This window comes from Sparus aurata, chromosome 10 (genome assembly GCF_900880675.1).
Source record: "Sparus aurata chromosome 10, fSpaAur1.1, whole genome shotgun sequence".
Taxonomy (NCBI): domain Eukaryota; kingdom Metazoa; phylum Chordata; class Actinopteri; order Spariformes; family Sparidae; genus Sparus; species Sparus aurata.
The window spans coordinates 28,259,513-28,277,709 of NC_044196.1; the positions used below are offsets into that span (position 1 = coordinate 28,259,513).

General features: G+C 45.5%; 1 protein-coding gene across 2 annotated transcripts in view; it reads right to left on the minus strand.

Annotated features, from left to right (window-relative positions):
* Positions 1-17,895, minus strand: part of fgf11a (fibroblast growth factor 11a) — a 120,411-nt gene extending 102,516 nt beyond the window's left edge. The window contains exons 1-2 of one of the 2 annotated variants that reach the window (XM_030431456.1): positions 17,625-17,895; positions 16,052-17,240 (exon numbers count right to left, since the gene is read on the minus strand). In XM_030431456.1, the coding sequence (XP_030287316.1) occupies positions 16,052-16,244 (193 nt within the window). In that variant the 5' untranslated portion in view covers positions 16,245-17,240; positions 17,625-17,895. Of the gene's footprint in view, positions 1-16,051; positions 17,473-17,624 lie in introns of those variants that run through there. The other variant, XM_030431457.1, reaches the window with a different exon arrangement.
* Positions 17,896-18,197: the final 302 nt, after the last annotated feature.

Below are 18,197 nucleotides of genomic sequence, written 5' to 3' on the forward strand. Positions count from 1 at the left end.
CGACGAAATTAGATTCAGGGGAAAATAGTGACGGAGGCTTTTCTGAAAGCAATTTAAACTCGCATACAGGCCGATGGACGCAAGCGATAGATTAAATAGATCTCTCTCTATCTCTGTCAGTGCCGGGTGCTAAGGCTAAGATGGCATCCTGCCACAAAGTCCCTGTTCTGGGGAGCGGAGGCTTTGGCAGAGTCTGTCCTGCTGGAAGCGAACAGGCAGAGGAGTTCAGCCCTGGGACTGTATTTTGACAGGGGCAGGGAGCTCATAGGATGATCATGAGCCGAGTCGTGAACATACAAGACAGTCTCACAAATCAAACGCTTTACGGCAGCATTTATGAGTGCGTGATGGACCTGTCTAATTAGGATACAGCTCTCCGAATACAGCTTGTTCTCTGTCACATCCAATTTCAGCCACTGAGTAGCTCTCCCTCTCCGTCATCATTATCTGCCCACTCCCGTCCACTTGAATGTAAGCAATCAGTTGCACCTTCGACATAAATTCTTCTCATATATATATGATGAACTCCTGACGTGGAAAGATACAGCCAAACCTGTGATGCTTCAATAAAAAATGATGGTTAAAAGGATTGGGTTTTACTCACATATTCTGCATTAGACAGTGCATACATTTAGAGCTTGTTTTAGGTCGTGTCTTTAGGTTAAAATCAGATCTTCCACACTAAGACATGTTGAAACGATGAGCGATTTAAGGGCGTGATGTGAATTTGTGATAGAAACCGAGCTGAAGAGTTATATCATCTGGTTTCATTATGTGGAATTTAATGCTGCTGCCCTCCATCTATGCATGGCCTTAAATGGATTCCACGAAACACACTGAACCCGAATACATGTGTTAATATATCCATTTATGCGTGGGGCATGAATTAAAGGCGCAAGGGATGGATGTTCTGTAGATATGAGTCATCGGCGTAGGCAGCATCATGGGTTTGAATCTGTCTTGTGACCTTTGTGAATGTCAGCACCCGAGCGCCGCTCTATCCCGTCACTTACCACTTCAAAACGTCTAATAAAGCCGAAATGGTTCAAAAATAATGATGATAAATATCTGCGAATGGCTGTCCTTCATGGCCTGGTGGCCTTAAGGGGCTTACAACGTCTCAACTTGCAAAAGGATTTCAAGCAGCGTTCCCCTCCCTCTGTCTCCCCTCTGCCTTTTAGCTGCCTGGTGATGATGTGATTCGGACATGAGGCATGGAGAGGTGTATATAAGCGGTTCATAATTCGACATAAGTTGATGAAAATTATTTTAACTGACTCCCAGACAACCTACAGGACTTTGATCTCGAGGATTTAGTGAGACGTCCCACTCTCTCCCAACATCTGTCAGCTGCTGTGCGACACGAGTAAATACATACAATGACTTTAACAAGAGATGATGAGAAAAATCTGACACATTTGCAAGCCACAGATTCAGCAGCCAGCGCATGCACGCATTTCGTGTAATACAGAAGACAACAGCTGGTGGTGTCACTGTGCTCGGATGTGTAGTCCCTACAAGTGGCATCTTTACTTGTTTGCAGTAATACCCACCGTTACACTGGTGAAGCTGAGGGTGAGATATGACTCGCCATATTTTCTTGTCTTTGTTTTGGCTGTCTGGTAGCTTTCCCAGAAAAAAAGTCTGTCTATCATCATTTCTGCTACTATAAATGCCAGTTCAGTACAAAGTGACCTTTTCCTTTATCTTACTGGTTTTCTTAAAGGGAAAGTTCTGCAGCTGCTTCCTCCAGTTATGCCACTCAGTGGCTGCGTTGCATTCTGGGTAATGTAGGCACCAGGTTTTGAGAAGGAAGAAGAATGCATGGTATAATACAGGTGATGTCTCTGGTTCTGCTGTATCGCTTTTGATCATTTGTCTTTGAAACGGTCCGTAAAGTGTCCAACAGTGTTATAGGAGTGCAATGACAGGATTCGATTCGACAGGAATAAGTAGAATTTCTTCTTTTTTTTACTTAATTCACACTACACATAGACAGGCTAGCGATGCTAATGAAAAGTATTCTCATTATGTCTTTGGCTACTGCTGCTCTGATTTGTACAGCACTTTTAATGTGCATAGTCTTTAAAATGGACTTTATAAATATATTTGACTTGATTTATATTCTTCTGTCGCCTTTGGAGGTGCAATATGTAATGGTCACCTGTTGAATTCATGCTCCACACAAATAGGGGGCAGCATATCACTAAAAAAACTGCTAACTGCTTGTAAGCTCATGTAGCTAGCAGCCTGGACTGAGAGCTCGGAGCGGTATTATGAGATAGGACGGGCCGGGGCTAGCGGTTAGCGTGCTAACTTCAGTAGATATCTTTGCAACACAATGCAAATACTTTTCAGACATCAAAATTCTTGTTTCTTCACATTCTATTGAAAGCTTTGGTTCATTTTGAATGTTTTTTACACATAATTCCGACATATAGCAACTTTAAACAAGTTTCACTCCACAAGTTTCAGTGTTGCAAAATCGCCCAGGACTGAAATCGTAATGAGTGAGGCGTAAAATAGTCTATTCAGCCATTTTTTCCATATGTATTTTAAAGTCCTTATTAAAGTTTTTTAATAAGGTTCTAAATCATCTGCCAGGTGGGTGTAATAATTTAGATTTGATTTCAGAAACAATAATGAAAATGTATCTTGATATTAAATGAGGTATTGTCGTACGGCTTTAAAGATTCAGTATCACATGGTCTAATTAGATGTTATAACTTAATGCTAGACTTAATGAATGGCTAAGAGTGCTCTCTATCTCTGTCTGGCTCTATCTTTCCCTCCCTCTCTGCAGAGCGGGAGTCTAATTGCATGATGGATAATTTAATGGCGGAGGTAAAGCCCCAGTTTTAGAGGAAGTTCTCCTCTCGTCTGCACGCAAAATCTCTTCAGAGAGCACAGCAGACATTTCTAGAGTACTGTTCAAATGTGCGTGAGTGTGTGTGCGTGCGTGAGTGTGTGCGTGCGTGTGTGAGTGTGTGCGGGGGGTGCTGGGGTAGGTAGCGCTCTGGCTCGTCTCCAGCTTTACAGATTGATGGCACATTAAAGTGAAGGACGCGTCACGCACCTGTGCTTGTGTACCACAGGGGAACAACACACAGGTAGACAGGGTGCCGCAAGCAGCAAGGTGCCCCCCCCCCCCCTTCCTCAAACAGACTCGAGGTACACACTCATGGGAACTCGCGGTGTTTCTCGCTTGTATATTTTTCAAAGGGAGCATGCACATGTCAGTTTCTGACACAGAGAACACATGCATGTGCTGTAGGTCCTGAGTCAAACTCTACACATGTGCTTTTGAAAGTGCACATCATGCCCGGAGGGGGTTGATACAGTATAGATCACAGCTCTGCCTGCACCGTGTCCCCTTTTATCATCACTCTGTGTGTGCGCGCATGTGTGTGTGTGTACAGTCAGTGTGAAAAAGTGAGCAAATGTAAGCCCCACGCCTGTCTGTGAGATTTCTTTTCAAAACAATACAGCCGCTTTTGCATTTGTGTACGCCGATTGTGTTGCCTGTGCGGCACGTGAATGCGAGGACTGTTATATCTGTTCAGTGACTATACAGTAACATAATGGATTATCTCTATACGACCGAAACACTCGCCTCGGCTGTCTGTCTATAGGAAACACGCAAGTTACATTATTCAGTGTTATTCATGTACTGGTTTGGGAGCAGCACTTTAAGTACAGTAAATGCAGCATGCATGATTAAGCGCTCCATGTGTAAGTAAAAGGGAGGGGAGGAAAAGTGGAGGGAACACAGGAAGTGGACGGATGGTAGAGAAGTGGTGACAGAGGGAAACGATAAAAACTGGGGTTTAAAAAAAAAAAAGAAAGTATATCAAGACACATAAAAGTGGTAAAAGTCAAGGTGGCACACCGTGACTGGTGTTAACTTCCTGAATACTTCCCTCAAAAGTTGCCAAAATCTTGTGTGATATACTTGTGAAATCCTATAATGTCTGTGTGTCTTTGTGTTTGTTCTTCCACCATAGGCTTCATGAGATCCTCTAAATCTGCACTATAAAGAGCATCATATGCTCCCATACACCACTTTGATGTAAAACTGTTAAAGAGGTCATACTATGCTAATTTTCAGGCTCTTACTTTTACCTGGGCGTCCTCGCAGAACAGGTTTACATACTTAAGTTTTCAAAAAACACATTTTCTCATATGGTGCATTGGTGCAGCATCCCTTTTCACATTGTGTCATGAATGCTCCATTTTAGCTACAGAGTGAGACATCTCACATCTGTTCAAGCTTTGGTGAGGGCTGCACATGTGCATTACTTAATGGGCAGGATGTAGCCAATCAGAGGCAGAGTAGGTCGGGCCATGCCGAGCAAGGTAGTGTGATCTAAAAAAACGACATTACAGCAGCAGCGTAGTGTATATATTCATATTGTAAGCCTTGGATGTGAAAGGAATAACATTGGTGATACGCGAGTTAATAACAAATTACACCTTTCAAATATCAACATGTCTTTGAAGAGATAAATATTCCTGTTACGAACCTCACTGCGAAAAAGTTAACCACTTTTTACATCAATCTTTGAGGCAGGCAGGATAAATATAAGTATTTATGTAAGTATGTATCTTTATAATTTTGGTGCAGCAGCCCTTTAGTGTATCAGTCATTACTCTGACAGGTATTTATCTTTAATTACTGAAAGCACAATGAGCTCAAAAATGTAATCTGACAGTCAGTCCTGCTCCATTCCTCTGTGGAGAAAATACATTATGTGTGTCTCAGCAATCCTCTAAACAAATCCGGCAGGTTTCTACTCACTACTGTAAAACTAACAAACCATCTAGTTTACAGCTGCCAGGAGCTAATGATCGCAAACAACTGCAGACTGGAGTCTCAGAACTTCAGTCAAATAGCTGCTGTACTGTATTCCCCCTGAGTTCATTTATAGGCTACCTCTCTAATAGCAAAGAGACTGACAGACAAATATGAGGCCGTGCCCTGTGCGGATCTCTTGGTCCACGGCACCTGTCAGTAAATCCTACACCCACCCTTGGCTGCCACAGTCTGTGTGATCAAAGTAAATTAGCACGTAATCAGATACAGACGCAAGCGGGAAAGCATGCGCGCGCAGACTTTTCCCGGTAAGGCCGGTTTGTTCTCGCCCGTCGCTGCCACAGCGCGGTTTGAGGTGTTGCAGGCGGTGTGAGAGTGAGCAGTGAACACACGCACACACACACACGCGCACACACACAAACTGGACACACACAGTCACACAGATGAATAGAGGGAGATGGATAAAAATGTCATATGATTTAATGAGTTTTACTTTTAGTAGACAGTGTCACCTCGGTCAGGGACTCTGTGGCTGGAGTTGAGGGATCTGAGTCTCAACTCATGACGCAGATCTATGAGTGTGTGTGTGTGTGTGTAGTGTGTGTGTGTGTGTGTGTTTACACTGTGGATCTCTGTGCCTTTGCGTGCCTCTATGTCTTGTTCAGGATCCAGCCAGAAGGCTTTCATGCTGTCTGTGCTTTCCCTCAGTTGTGTGTCTGCCCGTATGTATGTGTGTGTGCGTGCGTGTGTGTGTGTGTGTGTGTGTCCTGTATCCCTAAGCTTGCATGTCACACACGTCCCGCACAGCTCTGCACACAAACCATGCGGCAAATTGATTACATATAAAATGCTAATGCTGCCTTTACTATCCTCAGCATGTTAATATTGCGGTTTAACTATAGGCATTGATTAAAGGGGCAGTGCACTGTTTCTTGGGGGGAGGGGTTGACATTGAGGAAAGCAAGGTGGAGTTGGTGGTGGGGGGTGTGTGCAAGATGCTGACTCGACGCTCGCCGGTCATTTGTTACCTGGGCCTCTGAAGACGGTGAGCCCCGGCGGGGTGGAAATGATCTGATGCAAAATAAGATGTCGAGAGATAAATGCGAGCATGTTTGCGTGCGTGCATACATGCTCTGCTGTCGGTGTGTGTGTGTCTGCGTGAGGCGCGATCAGCTGGAGGTCATTTGAAGAGCAACGGCACCTTTTTCGACCTCGCTGCCCTGCTCTCGTTACACTCTGGTGTTCTCAGCGCCGCGGCGTGCCAAGAATGTGCCCAAGCAGCTCGCCCCTCATTCCTACCAGGGCACTGCAGCCTTCATAATCCCAACAACAACACCAACAGCCCAACACTCTCACACACACAGTTCGCACACCCGAGCAAACTTTTATCCCACACTGAAGTACTACAGGAACACACACACACACACAGAGCGCACCAGAAATATTCTATTTTGTCTGATAATGATGATTGATGCCGATCCCCCCCCCCCCCCCCCCCCCCCCAAAAAAAAGAAACGCTCTGCAGCAAAGCAAATGGTGGTCGGCTCCATAAATCAATTGGTTGGGAGGGGCGGTACTGAAAGCCCACATTGATCATCTCACAGGCCAAATGTTAGCATCTCCAAATCATTTATTCCGGGCACCATTTTCATACAACAACATCTGCCACACTGGCAGGGACAGAGGGCGGAACCTGCTACAGAACAACAGAGGGACCATCGGGGCTGCCGGTGATGCACGGCGTGAAGCACGTGGCGATGTTTCACTCTCTCTCCCTGGTGATTGATGGGGGACGGTCAGGTCGTCCGTGGCTAATGAGCAAAAGATGTGAGTCTGCACAATTTAAAATATTAAAGTAGTCTTGGCGCTCCATGTGACTGATGATTACCGTAGGGGGAATTTGCTAAAGTTGTCTCCATTTCGTCCAAGGAAGGCCTTCTCGAGGGAGTTATGTGATCGGACCTACGGGCGAGCCTGCCGCTTGATTCCCGCCACTGGGGTCGGAGAGCGAGCAGGAGCAGGGAGGGGTGTGACATGTTCAAATGTGCCACGTCTTTATGCAGTCTGGTGGACCGCCAACGCGAGAAGCACTTTCAAAGTCCTTTCACGAGCATCCTTTTGGATACAACGACGTAATGAAGCAATTTTAAATGCCCACTGGCTCGTAGCAGGTTAATTTACTGTGCTTTACTGTACAGCTGTTCGTTTTCCGCATCTCCACTGTTTCGGAGCAATCAACCTGTTTCGGAGCAGGCAGCACGTTGTAGCTCTTTGAACGTCGGGCTGTTTTCTGCTGCTTGGTCTTCGCTCCTTTTATCTGCAGGCTTACGGCACAGTTACTACAGTACTCCTTAGCTTGCACTTAGTATGTGTAGTGCTATACGAGTGTCAAGTGTTCCAAGGATATGAAGTGGGTCCCAATCAATTGTTCCTTTCTTTATTTATTAGTATTTTGGATGATTGCGCTTTAAGTCGTGCTTTGAGGGAAGTAAAACGGGAGCTGCTGTCAAGTCAGTTTGGGCCCTTTCAGCTCTCGTCATCGCCCTTTAGTTGAAACAAAAGATGCATGTGGGCAGAAATCTGCACCCTGCAGTCATTCTGTCTTAAGCTGTGCAGACGCTGTTAGTTTTTTTTTTTATATAAATCACAGTGCAAGTTTTGATTGGCTGTTTTGTCTCACAGTCACAAATGTGTGACGTCAATGCTGACACCACACAGGTCAATCAACCGCTCTCAGTGTGAGCGCTCGTGGTGAATGTAAAGTAAGAAGCCCCATCTGTTTTGTCCATTGACAACAATAAGACTGCTGCGTCCTGAAGAATGTCAAAGGCAGCATTACTGCGAATCTACTATATATGGAAAGCCGGACGGAAACGAGAAGAATGCGGAGCCATGGATGGAGAGGAAGATGCAGACGTTACGGTTTATCTGCTGCAGAGCTCGGTTTCATTTCCATCCACAGTCTCGTGACACATCAAACACTACCAATCCAACCGCTTTTAACAGGACAGCCGCCGCGTGGACGAACAGGTTGAACCAAACTGCTACAAGATGGCCGACAAGCTGGGACGTCCATTCGATCGTCTGACAACCAGACCCATTGATCATTCAGGCAATTAATCAGGCACCCCTCTCAAGTCCAACATCAAGCAACAATCAATCAGTTTGGCCTGAATTAGTCAGTAGCGACCAAAGTCGAGGCTTAAATACAGTTTAATATGTGCTCAAGCTGCAGCTGCCATTAGTTTTAGTGTAATACAGCAGTTTACAAGGCGTTTCTGTTTCGTACACTTTCGGCCCCAGTGGGACCCTGGCACCAAGCCGACAGTTCGTGTAGAGTATTCACACAAACTGATCGGCCTATCTCACCGCCAGCGACACACGAATAGTTCCCGGTCCTCGTCAGAAAAGCAAGCTGCCATGCTTGCTTACAAACCCTCCTGGTCAGTGGCAGACTCAGGATGTTTGAAGGGCATTGCAAAAACAGTACAAAGGGCACCAGCTGTATACGGTCCCAGTGCGCATCATGTTTTATCTACCACCAGGCGGACAATTGCTTTTCATGATGCTCCTGTAAAACAACGCTGACTATATTGACCGTTCTGATGTCATCAAAAACAGCGACATGGTTTAATTAGAGTAAATCTTGATTGATTGTTTCTTTGACTTAATCTCGCGTGTGTTTAGTCCACTTTATTAATTAGTCGTGAGGCTGTTGTGAGCTCGTAGTCCCCGTCATTTTCACCAAACAACTCACAGATGTCACTGTGCACAGTTGGATTACTGTTCCGCAATGAGCTTTGAGCTGGGGTTGAGTGAGAACTCAAGAGAAGTCTGGAACAGATAATGTACTTTTGGTATGTGTAAATGTGCCAATATCTATAGGTGCTACAATTTTTTTTATATGTTTTCTTCAAAAAAGTTTTGTTTACTAATAAATAATAAACCCTATCAAGTCCAGGCTTAAGCCCCGCCCTCATACAGATATGGATACAGTTGGTTGAACAGATACAGAAAATGGTGCACTCCCTTTTCCCTAGCTATCACATTTAACATCTTCACAATTCTGATTAAAATAATAATATTAATAAATAATAATAGGGAATATCAATTATATACATGAATATAATCCAGAATTAATCTTGATAACAACAATTCAAATCAAATAAATGTCACTTTTCAAAATTATCCTCTTTTTTCTATTCTGTTCTGTTTCGTAACTGATGACTTTGAGATGCTATGAAACTAAAGTAGCATTAAAAAATCATTTTGACCTTTGACTAAAAAGTTTAAACAATTAATGTATTTAATCAATTTACAGAAATCAAATCAGCAAACATTTAGATAATCATTTAACTAATTTTCATGTGAAAACATGGTTCCCGCTTCACAAATGTGAAGATTTGCTGCTTTTCATGCATTAAGTACTTTTACTTTTATTACTTCAAGAACTGGCCACCTGTTGAATTCATATGCAAAACTAACAGTGGGCAGCATGTAACCGCAGTAACTGCTAACGGCTGCTAACTGTGGGTGCCATTAGCTAGCGAAAGCAGTTAGCTGTGCAGCCAGCAGTTTTGAACTGGGAGCTTGTTGACCAGTAAGTATTTACACCACTTGGCACATTCACATTCTGTTGATAATCTTAGAACACTTTCAACTGAAATTCCTGCATAATGCCCTTTAAGAACGCTTTCATGATAATACTGACATACTTTTCCTTAAAGGAGACCTATGTGCTTTTTTCCTTGTTCTGCTTTGCTTCAATGTTTTATTGGGTACTTTTCCGCACCAAGAGAAGCTCCTCTCTCCCACAGAAAACACCGCCCCTAAAACGCCTCATCAGTAGTCCCGCCTTTAATTCCATGACATCACAGTAAGTCACCATGTCATGCATTTGAATCATTTATGCCTAGCACAGCTTAGCACAGCTGCTCCGTTGTTGTGAGCCATGCTGGGTCAGGCGTGTGTTAGCCGACCAATCAGAGGGGACTGTGTATTTGGTAAAGGGGCGCCTTAAAGAGACAGGAGCTCAAACAGAGCATTTCAGACAAAGGGGAGAAACCTGTTTTCTGAGCATTGAGGCTTGTAAACCTATTCTTGTAGTAACCCAAAATACAATTATGAACCTCAAAATGAGCATAACACGTCTCCTTTGAGGAACATTTTCCATTCAGATCAAGACCCTGAATACTGTCTTCGTCCCTGTCAGATTAACACAGGCATCCATAGCATCACGACACTCCTCCACCAAGAAGGACGGAGAACAATAGTAAACAAACTCCAAAAACCGAGCGATTACGGTTGCACGCATAAGACGTGCATCACGCTCGCTCCTGATCCAGCAACAATGGAACCAGGGTTACGTAACACGGCAGCACAATACCTCCAGTATCTCTGCTATTGTGGCACCCAGTGACTAACTGACTGGCCCAAAGACAAGATGATTAGACGCCGCGGGGGGAAATACGGCGAGCGTAGAGAGACAGGCAGACATGAGGGAGGGAGAGAGAGAGAGAGAGACAGTTAAAAGAAAGCCAGATGTCCTTGAGAAGATAAGTGAGTGGTGTGTGGGGGGGGGCAGAGACAGGGAGGTGAGATAGAGAGAGAGAGGATTGAGAGGATAGAGGAGAAAGGGAGAGCTGATAAAGAAGAGAGTCAAACAGAGAGAGAGAGAGAGAAATATAGTCCTCCCCTGGTGTAGCCCCGTCCGGAGTGTCCAGGCCTACGAGGCAGTAAATCGGCCCAGTCAATGTGTGCTCTCCAAACGCTGCCGCACATTATTGATAAATCAGTGTGTGTTAATGAGAGGAGCTGGTGTGGCCTGATGAATCACGGCACAACAATGAGCCTCACACACACACACACACACACACACACACACACGGACGAAAGCACAGTCTGGCCGAGGTGCTTGCACTGACTCCTGTCACACCATCATTTGTCGTTTGTCTCCCCCACGAACACGCACTCCTATCTCACACACACACACACACACTAGGACCAATTTGCAGAAGCTGGATGAACGCTCGGCCCCCGCGCTGCAGTCACAAATGCGAGTGTTTTTCTATCCTGTTAACAGAAGAGAGGAGGGCTTCCACGGCCGTTTTACAGCAGGCAGTCGGGGGACAACACAAGCTATTTTGGTTTGGCTTTGATATCCAATAGGCGGCTTAACATCCTCATTAGATCATATCAGACCCACGCGCACACAAATACACACGCGCGCAAAAAGCCAATGGCAAAATTATCTCTCCTCCGCACTCCCTACGTATCACGAAATCTCATCATTTGTTTGTGTTTGCGTGAGTGTGTGTACTGATTTATTCGTTTGTGCGAATGTGCATTTTTTTTTTTTATCCACGCCAGAGTGTGTGTTTATAATTATAGATACGTACTTGTGTATATCTGCGCTTGAAAGTGTGTGTGTCGCTAGCTCGCTTCTGAGTGTGTGTGTGTGTGTGTGTGTGTGTGTGTGTGTGTTTGTGCAGGGCGAGCTGACCTTGTTATAAGCTGAGTGGGCTGTAGTGCTGGGGCGTCATTAGTATGGGTTAGGTGAGGGTTAGAGGGTGTGTGTGCGTGGGTGTGTGTGTGTGTGTGTGTGCAGAGGTGAGGGGGTGACAGAGTGGGCAGGGATGCGGGTTGACAGTGTTAGAGAGGAGGTAAGGGGGTCAGGCCGGGACAGGCAAACACACGTCACCACCCCAGCCCGCAGCATCCTTCACTTTCACGCAGGTAAGGTAGCTAACGTTTGAGGACACACACACACACACACACACACACACATACACACACACACTCGTTCTTAGCGCACCTCCTCTCCTACAATAGCCTCAAGTGGCCATCAACAGACACAATGCAGTGGCGCACAAGCAGACAGTGTTAGATGCATGATAACATCTACGCACACACTTGAGTTATTGAGGTGCCATTCAGTTCATCTGTGTGCAGTGTCACAACATACTGGACTGCAAATAAGGTGACCGCATTTTTAGAACCGGGGCACGGGGGCTTAGTCTCAAGGTTTGAACTTTTATTAAGGTGAAAGCAAAAAAAAGAAAGTATGATTGCTTTTTGCTTTCTGTCGCGCGACAGGGTTTCACAGGGAGAAAAACATGTCCTGAAAGCACAGAACCAAGCAGTGATGTTGTCTTCGTTTTTTTGGGGCACCTTCCCCCCAAAAGCAAATTGCCAAACTGGCAGACACATCAGCCAATCATGTGGCTGCACAATGCGAGGGCACACTTGAGATTATCACGGTGGTTTCAACCGATTTCGTCTGGCTGCAGTAATAGGAGGAGAATATCAGATGCACAGGATTAACGAGAAAGGTGAGTTCAATTGCTTTGGTGGGATGACAACGTCAGGTCACGACACTCTTTATTGAGCCATAAAGCAGTTGGCATTGTGCATGAGTAGAAGAAGTATATCCTGTGGGGTAGCAAAAGCATTTTAAAAGCTTGTTTTTGGGCAAAATCACCAACTTTTTTTTTTTTTGTATCAGATCTGATGGGGACCCAGCTCTCTCCCCATTCATTATCATATGGGGCTGATCCGGTAAATTAAGTTAGTTAGTTAAAATAATTGCCAAGTTGCGTTTCCAAGATGGCTGCAGAGTGGCGAGACGTACCTGAATGGAATCATTTTTTTATCATCTTTTCTTTAAATGCACAGCTTAATTGAAACATATCTAGTGTTTCTAACCAGGTTTGCAGATGTAGCCACACTAAGCAAAAAAGTTTCCGGTGAAATCCCACAGTATTCAGTTGAAACAGGTAGAAGCTACCACTGATATTTAAAACCTGTAAGAGTTCACCTAAGCAAGGCAAAAGGAACATGGTGTTGGCATCATGGTTGCATAATCAGCTGGCATACCCGGTATGTAAAATAAGATGTTTCCTGATATCTTTAACTGCTCCTGATTGGGATTTCAAACTAAAACCAAACTCTTAAAAATAACTTGTTTCGGGGTTCCCGTACTTTTTCACCTAGAGCACTAAAATCAAAACTTAATGTTTGTGCCACGGCCAACACATTTTGTATTATTTCCTTTTGGTGCAACATGGCACACCCACATTCCCTTAATTGACCAATTTCTTTGTCTGTTCTCAGATTATGAAAAAATGTGTGGGCCAAATCAAACTTTCAAAGTTGGCGTATTTTTTTAACATTAAAAATATTGTATGATATTAAAAGTGATCAAAGCACAGCAGGAAAAATAAATAAATAAAGGACAGGTCATATAACAGCTGACACCTGCTAAACCACTGACCCAGAAAGTTGCCTGCTGGCCTTCTGGTGAAACTTTCCGTGATAATTGGAGTAACCTGCAACCTGAGAGCGATCGTATTGCTTTGGTGCTGCTGAGTGTTTCGACTGGGAACTGACTTGAGCTTGACTACACATGTTGTCATTTGACATTTAACCATTTTAACATTTGAACATGAAAATGATCCTGAATGCCTTTATTTATAATACTGACTCGCTGTCCCTGCAAAGTGTCATACTTCAAATGGGGTGTTGGTCAATTAGAAACCTGTACAAGTACTGATGCTGGAATATGTCACACTGTTATCAGTTCTTTGTTGAAAAATCTTTTTTTATAAGCCTCAGGTTGCTCCTAGAATCCTATTGTCACTGTTTTTTATTTTATTTTCAACTGTTTACATATGAGAAATGTGAATCGGAAATCTGTGTTTGACCAAAGTCAACAGAAGCCAAGAGAAGGCAACCGTAGCTAAACGAAGCCAACGCTACAATGGAAGCCATCAGAAAACAATGCGAACCAACCAAAACACAAGACAATGCAAGAGACCATAAGCCCCCGGATGCAGAATAAGCCAATAGCAGCCAAGTGATGCCAGTAAAAACAATGGAAGCCAGTTGGAGGCAATGTGAACGCAAGCTGTAAGCAGGCTGCTCTGAAGTCCTGCCAGGAAGAGGAAGAGGAGGAGGAGGTGGAGACTGTGGCTCAAGAATATTCTAGTCGTTTATTTCTGGCCAGGGGTCAACTGTGGCCTCGGGCTGAAGCTCGGTAAAGGAGGGAGAAACTCACACATGAGGAGAATACATACTCACATACGCCAGCTAGCACACACACATTCATGGTTAGGGTTCAGCGGTGTCCTCCATATGCCGAACACATACACGCACACACGCAGAGACTCCTTGAGAGAATGATGAAGACGCACACTGCCACACACAGGCACTTAACACAGACCCCCGTAAATCACAACCTGAAACGGCGAAGCCATCGACGCGTCTCTAACCACAGTCCCCACACCTTGTCCCACGATTACCATAATAAATCCATAAGAGTGTGAGAGGCACTGACGCCATTAGGGTGGAAATGGTTTCAAACAATGGGCACGATGCACACGTGGCCTTTTTCCCAAAGAGCGGGCACTGCCACGACCTGTCCGACATATTTTACAAACGCAATTACAATGTAGAGAGCGGCCGCCTCTATGGCAGATGCCGCTTTCAATGTTAGATGTTCCACGCGTGATTATCGTGATGAACTTGGCACACTGAGGTAATAAATATCACAGCGTGCACACACAAACACACTTGCATGGTATGGGGAAGGACATGCACGTACTGTACATGGATGTGCAGGAAGGTGTGTGTGGGGAGAGGACACACACATGCAGACTGGTGAGGCGAGGACAAGCTCGTTCAGGGAAAACACACATGACGATACACACACTTACTGTTGTATAGAGGGACCCAGGATCTATGTGACATGCACTACTGGGTTTAAAGGGGCACTACGTAGTTTTGGAGAAGAAATTCTAACTCAGAATTGTAATATTTTCAGTATTAATGGGGTAATAATATACTCAGAACACTGTTTGAAGCTAGAAAGGTGGCAAGGTCCGCCAAATCTGAAAAATTTAAAACAGTATGGAATCGTGTTGTCCTTAAAGGTCAGTTTATTTGTTCTGTTTATTCAGTCAGGAAACCGAAGAGAGTTTGTTTATTTAGGTTGTTCAGGCATTAACAAACTGTAAATGAGGATCTTTCTCTTCCAAATTTCACCCAAACTTTTAACTTAAAAACTAGAAAGTAGAAAAAGCCTTTATGACTTCCAAAACAGCGACAGAAATTGAATGAAAATACACAAACGGCGATAAAAAATGATTTTAAAAAAGCCAAATTTACTATGTTATTCTAACGCATATGTTATTCCAAAAATAATCACGTTGGCCAATTATTTATTATAAAAATCACTGACTGAATGGAGAGCAAACAATGTACAGTGTAGCACTAATATCGCTAAGACAAAATGGTCTGCCCTAAAAACGTACATTTCAGACTAACCCCAACTCCAACCTTAACACCACCACTGGTGTTTGAGTGTGTGTTTTCGCTGCTCAGCCCTGACTCCCTCATCTAAATTTAGAAGCACATTGACAAACAGATCCAAAAAGGCTTCACCACGGCCGCATGACCTCTGAGGAGCCATGTTATTGTAAAGCGCCGACATTATAGCCATCATTGAGACACTACAGAGGAATTATTCTCAAAACTCTATTTATCTTTGGCTCGTAATGTCGAAAACCATCACCATATGCAGTACAGACACACTCATCACACAGATCAGCTGTCCCCGTCTCATTTAGCCTCAATGAATAATTTTGCAATTACATTTAACATGCAAACACACAAGACAAATTAGACCGCACTGTGTGTTCACTTGCCTTGAGGGAGGCACAGGGAGAGTGATGGCCCCCAGAATTGCAAATGAGGCGCCTCTTGACATTTTTATATCATAGTAAATCACCGTATGTATGAGCCAACTTCGTTGTGTTCTTGCAGATTACCAGCATGTGTCTGGAAGTGTTGACATGCACCTCAACAAAGTCATCACTACAGTCACAACACAGGCTAGGACATGCCAGTGGTCAGAGGTACAAATCTCAGAGCATTAAGCTGGAATTTACTCTTTCCATTTCCTGTACGACCATAAATGCAGGACATGCTGTTTACAGCTACCAGGAAGATGGGCTGGGATGTTTCCCAGATTCAGATTAAGTCCTGAACTGAAAATTACAGGCTGGGGATGTTCTCTATTGAGGCTTTACAGTCGAGGATTAATCTGTAGTCTGGCAAGTCAGCCATCAAAATCCAGTTATCCAGAACAGGCAGTAAACGGAGCAAAGAAGAAGGGAAGATGAAGACGGTGTAGGAAGGAAGAAACGAGAGATTTTAATAGGAAGGCCTGGGGGGACTCACCTGGTCTTTTTTCCATTTTTCTCCCTCGACTGCCACATAGTCGAACCTTCGATATTAATATGAGGATTTGCTTCTGGCACAGCGACTTGTTGCTCTTTGGGCAAGGCTTGCGCTTGCTGGCGATCTGCCGGTTTGCCTGGGGGTCCTTGACCTCCCTGCGCTGGCGAATTAGGGAGCTGGCGAGAGCGGCCATCTTCCCAGCGCTGACCCTGCCGCCCCCTCACCAGCCTCTGGCGGCTCGGTGGCGTCCAGGTGTCGGGGGGTACCGTGGGCCACCCCCCTGCCCACTCACCCAGGGCGACGGAGCACCGCTGAGGGAGGGGTGCAGAGCGGAGGAGGGGGCTTCTGTGGATGGACCAAAGTACCGAGGAGCAGGGCAGAAAAAGAGGGAGAGGACGGGAAGACGAGGAGGAGGTGGAGAAAAAAAGGGTGGATTCCTGAAAGGCCCACCCCTGACAACTGGCTCCCGCTGGGGTTTGGATTGATGATGGATACCCTTAAATGTCCTTCTGGTTGTTTGTGTTGTGGTTGGGAGTGACGTTCAAGTGAAACCTTGATACGTCACTGTTCCTCTGTTGGGACAAGTCATGTTGCTATCCACCCAAAAACCAATGCACTGTAGCCGATGTCTCCCCAATGCCACTGTCCCAGTCCGGTCGTACCCTTACCTCCCAATGCCTCTGTCCCAGACCAGCTGCACCCTTACCTCCCAGTTCCTCTGTCCCAGTCTGAGTGTACCCTTACCCCTTTCCTGAAGCTCCAGTGAAGTTTGACTCAATCCTGTCTGAACATTTTCAGCATCACAACCCTTCGTTGCATGATGAAACCAGACCCAAACAAAAATCCCATCAAGTCCTCTTAGCCTGCTCAGTCCCGCAGATCAGAAGCCGGAATCGATTGAGTGGGTTGAAAGGAATTCTGAATATCAACTCTCCGAAATAACAGAAGTGACACTGTTGGGACACACTGCAGCTCCTTTGAGTTCTGTCCCTCACCTGTAAAAATTCTCTATCCGAAACAGCGACAGAGAAGTAGAAGAAGAAGTGGGTGACCGTCCGACCTGAGGTATCAGCTCCGCAAGCTGGGAAGAGGATGAAGGGATGTGGACAGGCGATGCCGGACGGAGTGCGGCTTGTTTCCTCGCTGTCTTTCAAGCTCTCCTGGCATCACCCTTGCGTTCACCCGCACCCTGAGACAAGAAGGGAAAAAGACAGGGGCTTGATACATCCAGCATTTCCCAGAGATAGAGGTGACATTCATGAACGAGAGAGCGCGGGGATAGAGAGACAGACAGGGACACAAAGAATGAGGAGGGAGAGAGAGGGAGGGAGGGAGGGAGTGCAGTGAGTCTATCTATCCCCTCTATCGGATCGGGCTCTCCAACTCTCTCGGCAGCGCACTACACCACAGCAGAGCCCAGCGCTGTGTCCTTCAGCCACGCGTGCCGCCTCACAGCTGGGAGAATGAGGGATGAATGAATGGAGGGAGACAGAGAGGGAGGGAGGGAGGGAGAAGAGATGAGGTGAAGGGGAATAGGGGAGGTGGGGGGTGCTGGCAGGTAGCCGTGCCTTACGGTAGATGCTGTACCGCCGCTGCTCATGCGAGAGTCTCCACTGGTGGGTGACAGTAGTCCGGTCTGGTTCTGTTGAGTCCGGCTGCACAGTGTGTGTCCATGTGTGTGTTTGAGAGAGAGACCGAGGAAAAGTCTCAGAAGAAGGCACCTCTCAGCCTCGGCGCACACGTGTGAGGGAGTGTGTGTATATGTGTGTGAAGGAGCGGCACAGTGTGAAGGTGTACGGGTGTGAGGGTGTGTGACAGAGACAGCATGTGCGTATGTGTGTGTGAGTGTGTTCGCTCTCTCGCTTGTCCCTGTTCACAGTGCATTACCGAGAGAGCGCTGGCAGCGTGCTTCACATGCTCTCTGTGTCTCTCCCTCCCTCTCTCTCTCTCTCTCTCTCTCTCTCTCTCTCTCTCTCTATCTCTCTTTCACTCACACACACACACTCCCTCGCTCTACCACTCTCCTTTTCTCTCTCTCTCTCTCAAATCTATTTCCCTAAACCCTCCCCTTTGCTCTTCACTCTCCCTCCCTTTTCTCCTCCTCCTCTGTCACTCTGATCCCTCCTTCGCTGTCTGTGATTCAAAG